The sequence below is a fragment of the Muntiacus reevesi genome, chromosome 12 (assembly GCF_963930625.1).
Source record: "Muntiacus reevesi chromosome 12, mMunRee1.1, whole genome shotgun sequence".
Classification (NCBI taxonomy): Eukaryota; Metazoa; Chordata; class Mammalia; order Artiodactyla; family Cervidae; genus Muntiacus; species Muntiacus reevesi.
The window spans coordinates 78083327-78096055 of record NC_089260.1 but is presented as its reverse complement, the minus strand read 5'-3'; the positions used below and the strand labels follow the sequence as shown (position 1 = coordinate 78096055).

The 12729-nt window shown below is 42.6% G+C and overlaps 1 protein-coding gene across 1 annotated transcript in view; it reads right to left on the bottom strand.

Moving 5' to 3' along the window:
* LOC136144766 (uncharacterized) overlaps window positions 1–12089 on the bottom strand; it is a 54801-nt gene extending 42712 nt beyond the window's left edge. Inside the window, exons 1-3 of the mRNA XM_065902617.1 lie at window positions 12005–12089; window positions 11327–11557; window positions 6018–6119 (exon numbers count right to left, since the gene is read on the bottom strand). Of these exons, the coding sequence (XP_065758689.1) occupies window positions 6018–6119; window positions 11327–11557; window positions 12005–12089 (418 nt within the window). The remainder of the gene's footprint in view (window positions 1–6017; window positions 6120–11326; window positions 11558–12004) is intronic.
* Between the last annotated feature and the right edge of the window lie 640 nt (window positions 12090–12729).

Below are 12729 nucleotides of genomic sequence, written 5' to 3'. Positions count from 1 at the left end.
GAACCAGGGCACCTAAAGTCGGTGCTCTGAGAAAACCCAGAGGAATACAGTGGGGTGGGAAATGGGAGAGGAGGTTCAGAATTGGGGGGGACACATGTATACCTGTGGCCATTTCATGTTGACCTATGGCAAAAACCATCACAATATCCTTAATGTAACTATATCCAATTAAAATAAATTAATTGAAAAACTCTTTGGCCTACATTTGCATAAAACACTGCATTAACAAGAATGAAATGCACATTTACATACAAATTTTGAGGTGTACATGGCACATTTTTAAGTTGACTGAATGCTGGGTATAAAACAAGACTCAGAATAATCAAGAAATTTTAAAATGTATAACCAATATTTTATCAAATATTTGGACATTAAAAACACACTTCTGGATTTCCATGGTGGTCCAGTGACTAAGACTCCATACTCCCAATGCAGGGAGCCTGAATTCCATCTCGAGTCAGGGAACTGGTTCCCACAAACAAAGAGTTTTCATGCCACAACTAAACGACCTTGCATGCTACAATGAAGACTGAAGATCCTGAAAGCCACAACTAAGACCAGGTGCAGCTGAATAAACAAATTAAATTAAAAAAAAAAAAACCAAAACATACTTCTGATAAATATGGATGTCAAAGATAAAGTCATAATAGGAATTAGAATTTCATTAATTGAATGATAATGAAACACTGACCTAGAGCCAGACATCCTGGAATATGAAATCAGGTGGGCCTTAGTAAGCATCACTACGAACAAGGCTAGTGGAGGTGATGGAATTCAAGTTGAGCTATTTCAAATCCTGAAAGATGATGCTGTAAAAGTGCTGCACTCAATATGTCAGCAAATTTGGAAAACTCAGCAGTGGCCACAGGACTGGAAAAGGTCAGTTTTCATTCCAATCCCAAAGAATGCTCAAACTACCGCACAATTGCACTCATCTCACACACTAGTAAAGTAATGCTCAAAGTTCTCCAAACCAGGCTTCAGCAATACCTGATCCGTGAACTTCCAGATGCTCAAGCTGGTTTGAGAAAAGGCAGAGGAGCCAGAGATCAAATTGCCAACATCCGCTGGATCATCGAAAAAGCAAGAGAGGTCCAGAAAAGCATCTATTTCTGCTTTATTGACTATGCCAAAGCCTTTGACTGTGTGGATCACAATAAACTGTGGAAAATTCTGAAGGAGATAGGAATACCAGACTACCTGACCTGCCTCTTGAGAAACCTGTATGCAGGTCAGGAAGCAACAGTTAGAATTGAACATGGAACAACAGACTGGTTCCAGAATTAGGAAAAGGAGTACGTCAAGGTTGTCTATTGTCACCCTGCTCATTTAACTTACATGCAGTGTACATCATGAGAAACGCTGGGCTGGAGAAAGCACAAGCTGAAATCAAGACGGCCTGGAGAAATATCAATAACCTCAGATATGCAGATGACACCACCCTTATGGCAGAAAGTGAAGAAGAACTAAAGAGCCTCTGGATAAAAGTGAAAGAGGAGAGTGAAAAAGTTGGCTTAAAGCTCAACATTCAGAAAACGAAGATCATGGCATCTGGTCCCATCACTTCATGGCAAATAGATGGGGAAACAGTGGAAACAGTGGCTGACTTTATTTTTCTGGGCTCCAAAATCACTGCAGGTGGTGACTGCAGCCATGAAATTAAAAGACACTTACTCCTTGGAAGGAAAGTTATGGCCAACCCAGGCAGCGTATTAAAAAGTAGAGACATTACTTTGGCCACAAAGGTCCGTCTAGTCAAGGTTATGGTTTTTCCAGTGGTCATGTATGGAAGTGAGAGTTGGACTATAAAGTTGAGCACCAAAGAATTGATGCTTTTGAACTGTGGTGTTGGAGAGGACTCTTGAGAGTCCCTTGGACTGCAAGGAGCTCCAACCAGTCCATCCTAAACGACACCAGTCCTGGGTGTTCATTGGAAGGACTGATGTTGAAGCTGAAACTCCAATACTTTGGCCACCTGATGTGAAGAACTGACTCATTTGAAAAGACCCTGATGCTGGGAAAGATTGAGGGCAGGAGGAGAAGGGGACGATGGAGGATGAGACAGTTGGATGGCATCACCAACACAACAGATATGGGTTGGGGTGGACTCTGGGACTTGGTGATGGACAGGGAGGCCTTGCATGCTGCAGTTCATGGGGTCGCAAAGAGTCAGATATGACTGAGCATCTGAACTGAACTGAATGAAAATATACTGTAGCAAAACCTGTGGGCTGCAGATAAAGCTGTGGTCACATAGACGCTTAAGTATTAGAATTATATAATATATGTAATCATATACGTGTGTGTGTGTTGTGTAAATGGAAAAAGAATAAAGCTTCCAAAAGATACCCTATTACCTTGAGGTAGACAACTACTGAACTATACCTAATAGTGGAGGCAGGGCAGACTTCAGAACTTCAGGAGACCAGCAGAAGGCAGCATTTGGAAACAGGAGTAGCTTCCAAATTAGGCAGTTTGAGAGCACAGTGAACGCCAATGTCAGAAGCAGTCTCCAGGAAAAAGCATTTAATGTATAAAGTGGTGGAGAAACTAAAATATATTTAAGATTTGACACTCTAATTCCTTTTAAGGATGATTTATGTTTCTAGGGAAAAAATAAGAAGTACTTGATGTAGAAGGTGAATAACTTTATAATTTCCAGGAGAATCTTGGTACCAGGATGACACAATGAAGAACTTGGGAGTCCCCTGACTAATCTAGCAGCGAGAAAATGAAAACAGAGATGAGAGAGAGAAATAGAAAGACATATTTGTGCAATTGGGCACTGCTGCACTTTAAAGTCTAGGTATGCACTCCAAATCATAAACAAATGCCACCATGTTCAGAGCTAACCCTGAGACAGTGATTAGTGTCTAAGAGATTAATTAGGGACAACTCTTGGCATCAACAACGTATGGAAGAAAAGGACATCAGATTGGGCAAAGGTAGAAGTAAAGTTGTGTTGCAGCCTCAGGAAACCTCAGGTGACCCTTTGGGGGAGAGTTCTTAAAATGAGATGACCCCTTCAGGGGGATGTCCCAATTCAGGAGGATGTCTTAACTTTTATATTCTTACACCTGTCATTGGATGAAGGGCATTGTACGAAGGGGTGATGTGACCCTGGGCTAAGTGGCTCCCTTTAGCTGAGATTGGCTGTCTGCAGCATTTCCAGGGCTGGGGCAAAAGCTCTAGAATCTGAAAATTGTTCAACTTTCCTTGTCTGGGTTGCCAAAGTAAAAAATACAGGCAGGGTATATTACAAATAGTTCTTTAGCCTGGAGAAGAGGTCTTGAAGCTGTGAGCCACTCACTGGGAAGCAGCAGGACATGAAGGATTCTTGAACAGATCGGAAGCTACTGGAAGGCCTTTCAGGAGTTCAATCCCATAATAAATACTGTACCTTCAGTGTAACTTTGCCCTCTCTGCCAGTCTTCCTCAGTTCCCATGTGGGCCCTTTTGGACTTGAACTTGGGTGTTCCCAGAACTTGAGCTGGAGACTTCCATGAAGTCTGCTTTCCATCTACTGGCTCAGCTTTCTTGCTCTCTCTGCTCCAGGCTAGTCTCTTCAAACTGCCTTTTCCATTTCTGGCAATAATACCCCTCTCTAGACCTAACTAATGCTTTTCTGGGGCAAAAGGAAGAGAATTAATAAGGGTAACTTTTATTTCTAGGAGGGAAGTTACCATATTCCTTCAGAGTATTCATCTCCTTGATTATTTAACTTTTACTCTAGATTACTCATGGGTATTTCTGCTCCCCTACCTTCAACCCAAGGAGGTTTTAGAACATTGTCCTCTCTCAGCATCAAGTCTCTCTCCATCCTCCCTCTCTCTCTCTAAGACCCACCTTTATCCACACACTCACAGGCTTTCTGGACCTCCGAGGAAGATAAGCACTTCACAGAATCTCTGCTACAGGACCAAACATACTGAAATGACTTTTTATGAAGATATTGAAGCAACAGAAAAAGAATACATGAGGATTGTTTCTCCTGAGGGTTCAATTATTTAGAGGGCCTTTATCACACTTCGATTGATAAATCTAACCTTTCCTTTCTTGACTACAGTTGATCACACTGTGATGAAAACAAGGTAGAAAATGGAAAAATAATACTTGGATTTTAATGAAATAATAAAAATGCAGGGCCTATCTTTGACTTTTGCCAAGAGAGAAAAGAGTTCACATTTCGACTATGTGGTGGCAGGAGTCCCTTTTAAAACAGGGCCAGTCTGCATGATGCATTGAAAAATCAACCTTTTCAAATATAGCCATAACCCCTCAAGATTGTTTCATTTCTTGGGGCCAGGCAAACCAAACTTCGGGTTTGGTTTGAGTGGTGCCCTGTATACTAAAGTGATAAACATAATCTGGAAGCACAGCACAGGCTAAAAATATGGAGCTGGCAGCCTTTGATTGAAATTGAAATATTTTTCTGCTTTTAATTCACTGCATAAAATTTTAACTGTCCAAATTCAATCAGGTAGGTCGTCCTAATGATCATGAGCTTCAACCCTGCTAACAACTAAGCCTGCACTGTTAAACTCTACTTTATCTGTTCCAGAAACCTCCTGGGTTTCTTTAATGCCTCTGTTATTACTTGCTTTGCATCATTCTGCGTTTCTTTAAAAACACAGCTGTGTGACCTCTGGAAGTTTTATTACTTCCTTGAGACTTGGTTGCCTCCTCTATGAATATCTGGGTATATATTTAGTATTGCTCAATAGAATTTTTTATGATAATGAAAATGTTTTGTATCTGTACTAGCCAATGCAGTATTCACTAGCCACATGTAGCTAATAAACATCTTTAAAATATGGCAAATCCAACTGAGAAACTGCAGTTTTAATTTTAAAATTTGTTTAAATACAAATAACCTCATGTAGGTAGCATCTACTGACAGTATAAATCTATGTAATATTTTAAGGATATTCTCCACTCTAAAACTCTACCATTCATTAGCTCAACCTAAATATTTCTGCCCTTTGACAAGCAGAAAATAATTTATGACGCCCTTGAAATTATTTTTCAAGACCTTTGTCAGTTTGGGGACATCATATTCTTAAAAGTGACTTTGCTTTGTGAAACTTTAATAACGTTGACGTTTCCTGCCCTTGGAAGCACCTCTGTTATTATGGGAAATGTTGTGGACGAACAAGGACCATTTCAAGAGATGTGGGAAAACTCCTTCTGGACTTAATTTCATGATGAGGATGCTCAGAATGTCAAAATGCTAAATTGCTTATAGTAAGAACCATACCTCTTTCACACTATTTTCTGCATGTAGCTGGAAAATGTTTAAAATATTTTAAAATAACTGCACATCTATTTCTGAAGCTGATTTGGCTGTTCAAGGCTTACTAGAACTTTATCCATCTCACTATTTCACTCAGTAAACAAATGCAGTTGTTACATATGTGTCTGTGTTCCCTTCTAGATAATGTGTTTATGAAGTTAGAAACTAGATTTATGTCACAGCCCTTATGTATAGCACAATATTCATTGCTAATTCAGATCGTATTTTAAGATGAGACAAAAGTTAACATTTTTAATGTAGTCACAAATATCTAGCAAACCAATCAGAAAAAAAAAAAACAATTTTTTTAATTGGTCAAGAACAAAAAGAGAAATACTTCATGCAAAATCATATCTCTAATAACTACCACTGGAATTAGAACACACACATGCTAAAATTATTTTAAAATATCTTATCAAAGACTTTAAGGCTGTACCTAAAAAGATTATATCAGAAGTGAACATAATCACGTTGTCTGACCAGCGTGAATCACGCAAGGCATATTATATATAAAATAAACAATAAGAACCCACTGTATCGCACAGAGAACTTACTCAATACCTTGTAATAAACGGTAATGGAAAAGAATACACACACACACACACACACACACACACACACAACTGAATTACTTACCTGTACAGCTGACATACAACACTGTAAATCAACGACACTTCAATTTTTTTAAATAAGTGTAAAAGGTCGTATAGCTTCATAAACTCACCTCTGGTACCCAAGGGACTACCTGAAACAACAGCAGCTACAACTTTCCTGGAGACAGGACATGGCCAGCAAACTGGGCTGTTACACTCGGTAATAGTCATACCTGTAAAAAATATACAGGCTCATTAACACATAGGAATTCCTCATTTTTCTGGCAGTATTAGGCAATGAGGTATGCATATGAGAATTTTTTAAATGACAAATTTAAGAAGAGTATTTTAACCTTCACTCATTAATTTTTTCTAAAATTAAGAAATGTATTCATCAGTGTATTTAATGTTTCCTTGATGACTTGGGGTCATCAGTTCAATCAACGTTTGCATGAATAATACAAATGGAAGCAAGACAAGCACTCACACTGAAACTGAAGATGACATAATGTTCTATCAACTGGAATAACTGATGAAGGAGTAAGAAAAAAAAGACAAAAATGAAAACAAACCATGATCAAGAAACAGTCACGTTCTGACTTCTTCTATTTAGTTTCAAAAAGTGAATTGAAAGTGCTCCGTTGTGTCCGACTCTTTGTGACCCCATGGACTGTAGCCCACCAGGCTCCTCTGTCCATGGAATTCTCCAGGCCAGAATATTGGAGTGGGTAGTCGTTCCCTTCTCCAGGGGATCTTTCCAACCCAGGGATCGAACCCAGGACTTCTGCATTGCAGGTGGATTCTTTCCTGTCTCAACCACCAGGGAAGCCATTTCAAAAAGAGACCACAAATCCCAGTGGTATCTCCAACATTATTAGCTGTCTTTATCCCTTGTTTCCATTTTCCTTTCCTTTTTCTTCTACCCTAGAGGGGTTCCAGGAAATGTTTATAGCTGCTCTCAAGACAAATTCTAATACCTGCTTCTTCTCAAAATTTCACAATGTGTCCAGGAGATAAACAGTGTGGAGGTCAAATACAATTCACCACAGGGAGATCTGTGGTGAAAATAACATCAGAAACTAGCTCCTAAACATGCAAAGAGCAGAGTATGGTGTCAGGCACTAATTTCCTTCCAAATACCTCTCCATTTCTAAACGATGTCTTTATTTATTTACCAAGATCCCTTTTTATTGGTTCCCTCTTCCAGACTGCTTCACTTCACCTGTCCTCACATTAAATACATTCACACTCTTTTTGATTCCAGTTATTTGCTCATTAAGTAATCATAGAACACACACATGCTAAAATTATTTTAAAATATCTTATCAAAGACTTTAAGGCTGTACCTAAAAAGATTATATCAGAAGTGAACATAATCATGTAGTCTGACCAGCGTGAATCACGCAAGGCATATTATATATAAAATAAACAATAAGAACCCACTGTATCGCACAGAGAACTTTGGAATTAAATACTGAGTAAAATTAAAATACTGGAATCACTTGGAGGGTTTAAGCACTTCCACCAATGAATACTGGGTGTGGAATTCAAGAGGCTGCACTTGACTTGGCCTTGTCCAAGTTCTTTCTTAAGAAGTATGTAAGATAAACCTAAACTCAGAGTTATTCAGATTGGACTGCTTTCTCAGGTGGACTAGAATTCACTGCTCATTCCACCCACTCTGAGGTCAGTGGCACTTTTCGGAGATGGGGTGGCCTCCTCTGCCCACTGCGGAGGCTCAGTTCCCCCTGGGCCCACTCTCTGTCTCAAATCCCACACTGAGGCCAGATGCCAGCCTTCCCAGAACATTAGTGGTCTCCTTTCAGTGTTTGAACTGCTCAGACTGAGTCCCCGTGGACTCTTTCTCAGCTTGAAACCTGATCTTCAACCCCTTTACCTGACCTGGATGGTCACCTTCCTACTCTAGGCTTCAGCTGCTTTAGCTGTAAAATGATATATCTCTTCTTAGTTCCATGGAGTCGCAAAGAGACCGACACAACTTAGCAACTGAACAATGACGACATGATATTCTTTATGATACCCTGTATCGCAGGACCTGTTTCTACGGCTCCTGATGCCAGCTTCTTTCACAATCATATCTTGTTCATCTCTGAAAGTGGAATCCAAATCAATCATTTCCAGGCAGCTTTCAAATCTAGAATCATTCCCTGAACTTTCAAAGCAGGTTCTCTTAATCCCTTTCTCCTAGGATGGCAGGCACTTCATACTCTGTCTTCTCTCCTGAGGATTCACAACTCCTCCAAGATCAAGATGCTGCTCAACCAATTCTCAGGTCACACTCTGCACAGCGCTTGGTGTATGGCAAACAGCCAATAAAGATTTGAAAACGAATTAAATCGAAATGAATGACTCACGGTTGCTGACAACTTTAATTGTTCTCCCTTCCTGGGGAGAACAGTTGGAAGAATCCCCAGTCTCTCTTGTGGCCACAGAAATGGACTGTGGCCAAAACAGCAGCAGAGAAACTGACCTGGATCCTTCCAGAGCTGGCTCATCAGAAACTTCCATATGCATTTCTCCATATTCTTGACCCCTTCTGCTGATGGATGCAGATGGGGATGAGGTCTAAGGGAAGGGAGACGGTATAGGATGGGAGGAGTCTGGGTTCCTGAATGACCATCTGAAGGAGTGCAGTCTCCCCAAAGTGAATACCCACCCAGGGCTGTGATGTGGGAACCATAGTGCTGTGCTGCTGAAATTTGGGGAGTTGTGTGGTAATTTAGCATAAACCATTATACGCACAATTATGCTAATTATACGATCCACTTAAATGGCCCTCAATCTAGTACATTTAAAATGACAGACATCAATTTGTGTTATTGACACTTTTACCCTCCAATTTAACCCTGCTCTTCTGAATCAGTCATTTGACCTCAGAGAATATCAATTCCTCAACAGATTTTACTCTGAGATTCATACACACTGCAATCAGAATTACAATATTTGAAAAATAATGTTGAGAAAGTACTTTCCAGAGAAAACTTCAGTAACTTTTAATTCCTTGATCCTGCTTTGAAAACACAGCATAGTAAACTACTTGCAGTTTATCCATATTTATTGCTAATTAACAAAGTATTTTAGTTGGGATTAATTTTTAACAAATAAATAGCAGGTTTCTTGTCCACATCACAGCTGAATGACTAAATTCTCTCTCTGGAAGATTTCTTGACTGACCTTTATTTGTACTCAGTCAACTGATCTGGGTCAAATACCAGATATTAAAAATCTTCAGCATGTTCTTTTTCTTTCATTACTTTTCATCCAATAAGCATTTGACCACGTGGATTTTTCTCTGGTCTGGAGTATTTTTACTAACAAGCTACATGATGTTGCAAAAGACCTTAAGGCCCAAATGCTGGTATCTAATGAGTCTGTTCCTTTGAAGAGACTGATTTACTTTTGCTCCAACTTTTGGAAAACTTGCCCCAAAAAGCTCCACCACCCTCCTATTCTGCCCACTTCATCCATTAGAGAAGACGATTTTCTCAGTGTTACTTCCAAGGTACAGGCAGATGAACGCTTATACAACGGATTCAGTTACCTGCCTGGGAACTGAAAGGACCTTTCCCATTCAAATATCCTGGTTAGGAACCACGTTTTTTAATTTCTCTGGGAATTAAGAAACAGCAAGGAACGAGGGTACGTGGTTGATAAATGAACGTCAGTTCTTCTGAAAATCACTCTGTCTCCTCCCGTTCCTCTTGGTGTTCAAGGTAGGGAAAGAACCCTGGTCATCACCATGTGGTTATCGCGCTCCTTCTCTTCGAAGAGACAAGCCGTTTCATTGAGGACACTAATTCACCAAACTCAAGGCTCGAATTCCTTTTATGTACCCGATGCCTATCTTTATAGTATATGCCATTATCTTCAACAGTGAAATGATATGCTTTATTCCTCATTACAGAGACCAAAGTGCTATAGCAAAAGTCACTCCTGAGAGTTTTACGTGGAAATTTACTGACTCAAGAACAAATTTCTGTAGAAAAAGACAACCCATCTCTGTGTTACAAAGCATTGTTCCTTGCATCAACCACCAGTGTTAACTACAATCTATTATGATTTGAAGCATGCTAAATAAGCAGATTGTACTAAAAAAGAAAAGCACATAAAAAACCCACAGAACAAAACCCAAACTATTCTCAATAAAAATATCCATTTGCTGGAGCCAATCTGAGATTTAACCAGGATTAGATACTTTAAACTGCAACACTGCATACCAGAACACCATGAAATAAACATTTCTCCTGATTTGGATACCATCTCCTCCTGATGCAAACTCTACCCCGACCCAAAGAAATCCAAAAATCCCAAAACCAGCCAACCAACAACAAAAAATAACCAAAGACCCAAAACCAAACAAAAAACCAAAGAAACCACGCCCATTACTATAACTAAAATTCTCAAATATTTGAGCGTCTATGGTAACTGCTCAAAGAAGTATTTTTTAAATGCTCATTTAACTTAGGAGCTTCCCTAGTAGCTCAGTTGCTAAAGAATCTGCCTACAATGCCAGAGACTCGGCTTCGATTCCTGGGTTGGGAAGATCTCCTGGAGAAGCAAATGGCAACGCACTCAAGTATTCCTGCCTGGAGAATTCCACGGACAGAGGAGCCTGAAGGGCTACAGTCAGTCCACGGTGTCCCAAGAGTTGGGACATGACTTAGCGACAATACTGTCACCATTTAAGAGCAGTGCAGCTCCGCCAAAAGTCGCCAAAAGTCGTTAGGCTTGAAAAGCCTAACGGAATCAAGAAAAACTCTTCACCATACCCCAAAACATACAAAGGCGGGAATAGTTTTATTTCAAACTTTGCTTAGATGTTAGTATGTCACAAACTGCCCTCCAAGACGCGCTCTTAGAGTCAGTGACCGTCAATAAAGCCTGAAAACGCTGAAAGTGAACGTTAATAACCTTTTGTAGCCTATCCTCCAGAAGGCTTTAGCAAAGAGCACGGAGTCCCACCTGAACACCCGCTGTTGGCGGCCAGCGAACAGGATCCCGAGCTGGGCGCCCCCATCACCGGCGCGCATCCGGGAGCAGAGACCTCTTCACACCCGCGGACCCAACGCGCCCGACGCGCACCCCGCGGCCCCGACTTCGGGCTCCTCGGAGGCACCTCCCCTTCCCGAACCCGCGAGCCCGCGGCGACCGGGTCCAGGCGGCGCCCACAGACCCACAGGCCGCCCCCCGCGGTCGAGGGGCGCCGAGTTAGGGAGGGCTGCGAGCGCGCGGGGCGCCCACAGTTCCACGACCGTCTTGGGCCCCGGCCCGGGGTCCTCACCCTGCGGCCGGTGGCGGCGACCCCGGACCCGAGGACCCAGCGAGGCTCGCGCTCCCCGAGGCTGGAGGAGTCGGGGGCCGCTGGCCGTTGGGCAGGCGGGGGCGCGCGGTGAGGGGCTGCGGATAGAGCTGCACTTACTCGTGTCTGCGCTGCTCCCCGGTCCGGGGCCTTTCGCAGTGGGGACCGACCCAGTCTCCACCTTCCCTCCCCTCAGGAGCGGTCCGGGAGCTCTGGCGTCCCTGTGCCTCCGCCCACTCGCCTGTGGCCGCTCGCGCCTGCGCACTCGCACCTGCAGCCTCTCGCGCCTGCGCACTCGCTCCAGGCCCAGTGGGGGCGGGGAGGGGCGTTTGTCAGCCCCAGGACTCCTGGCTGGAAAATCCTGACTTTACATTTCCTTAGAGTGTTGGACTTGATATCAGTTGTTTAAAAAAATAAATGTCAAGTTTTCTTATCCTAATCATCATTTCATGACTATAGATTCTGTCTTTGTAAGATTTAAGAATAATAATTTCTACTTGGTCAACTGAGTCAGATAATAGGTACCAAACTTATCTATTGCTTCTATAAATTTTCAGTCAATACGTTTTAGCCTGTGAAGTTTTATTTAGTGTGTGTGTGTGTGTGTGTGTGTGTGTGTTACTACTAATCAGCCTCGGCAGGGGCAGAGTCTTGAGATGAAGGGAGAGTTAGGATCTCCTAGGCTAGCGCTGTCTCCCTGCCACGTAGTTTGCCGTGGGAACTAGAGGTCCTGAGACCCCAGGATATTTTGGCAATGTGGAGCAGATTCTCTGCGTGTGCACACAAGTACACACTGACATACGTCAGAGGAAGGGAGCATAGGCAGTGGGGTCAGGGGAGGGGTGGACCTTGGGGTGGCAACGGTGACAGAAACATGCGTCATTTCTCCTGGACTGAGGCAAAGACCACCTTGTTGGACCTCGTATGGAATCAAGGTCAGGACATCTGCACTGGCTGTGGTGAGGAGTCCTGAGAAGCGAATGAGACACCCCCCGGCTGAAGTGGACAAGAGGAGGCTGAGGGTCCTCTTCAAGGTCCCTCTCAAAGCCCCTGCTTCCTGTGGATCCTCTCACATTCCCTCCTGGGGCCCACGGAATGCTGGTGTCCTGAAGTCTCTCAGAGGTAGGGTCTGTGCTGTGCTTTCCCTGCTGGGTGTGCAGTATGAGAGGTTCCCATCAAAGGGGTCATGTGTCCAGTGCGGGGGCGAGGAGAGTGGCCCTTGCACTCCTACACATTCCCCTGCCCCTGACCTGGCCTATACCTCCTCCTACTAGCATCCGAGCTTCTCAGTGGAGGAATGGAGCCTCTGATCTATTCACTTACCAGCTGTGCCCTGAGCATTCAGTGGGGGCTGTGATGAAAAGAAGCACCAGGGTCACAGGCTGGAGGGGGAAGTGGAGAAACACAGGCCCTCGTCTATCAGATCTAGTCCGTTAAATCTATTTCTCACTTCCACTGTATAATCATTAGGGATTTGATTTAGGTCATACTTGAATGGTCTAGTCGTTTTCTGTACTTTATTC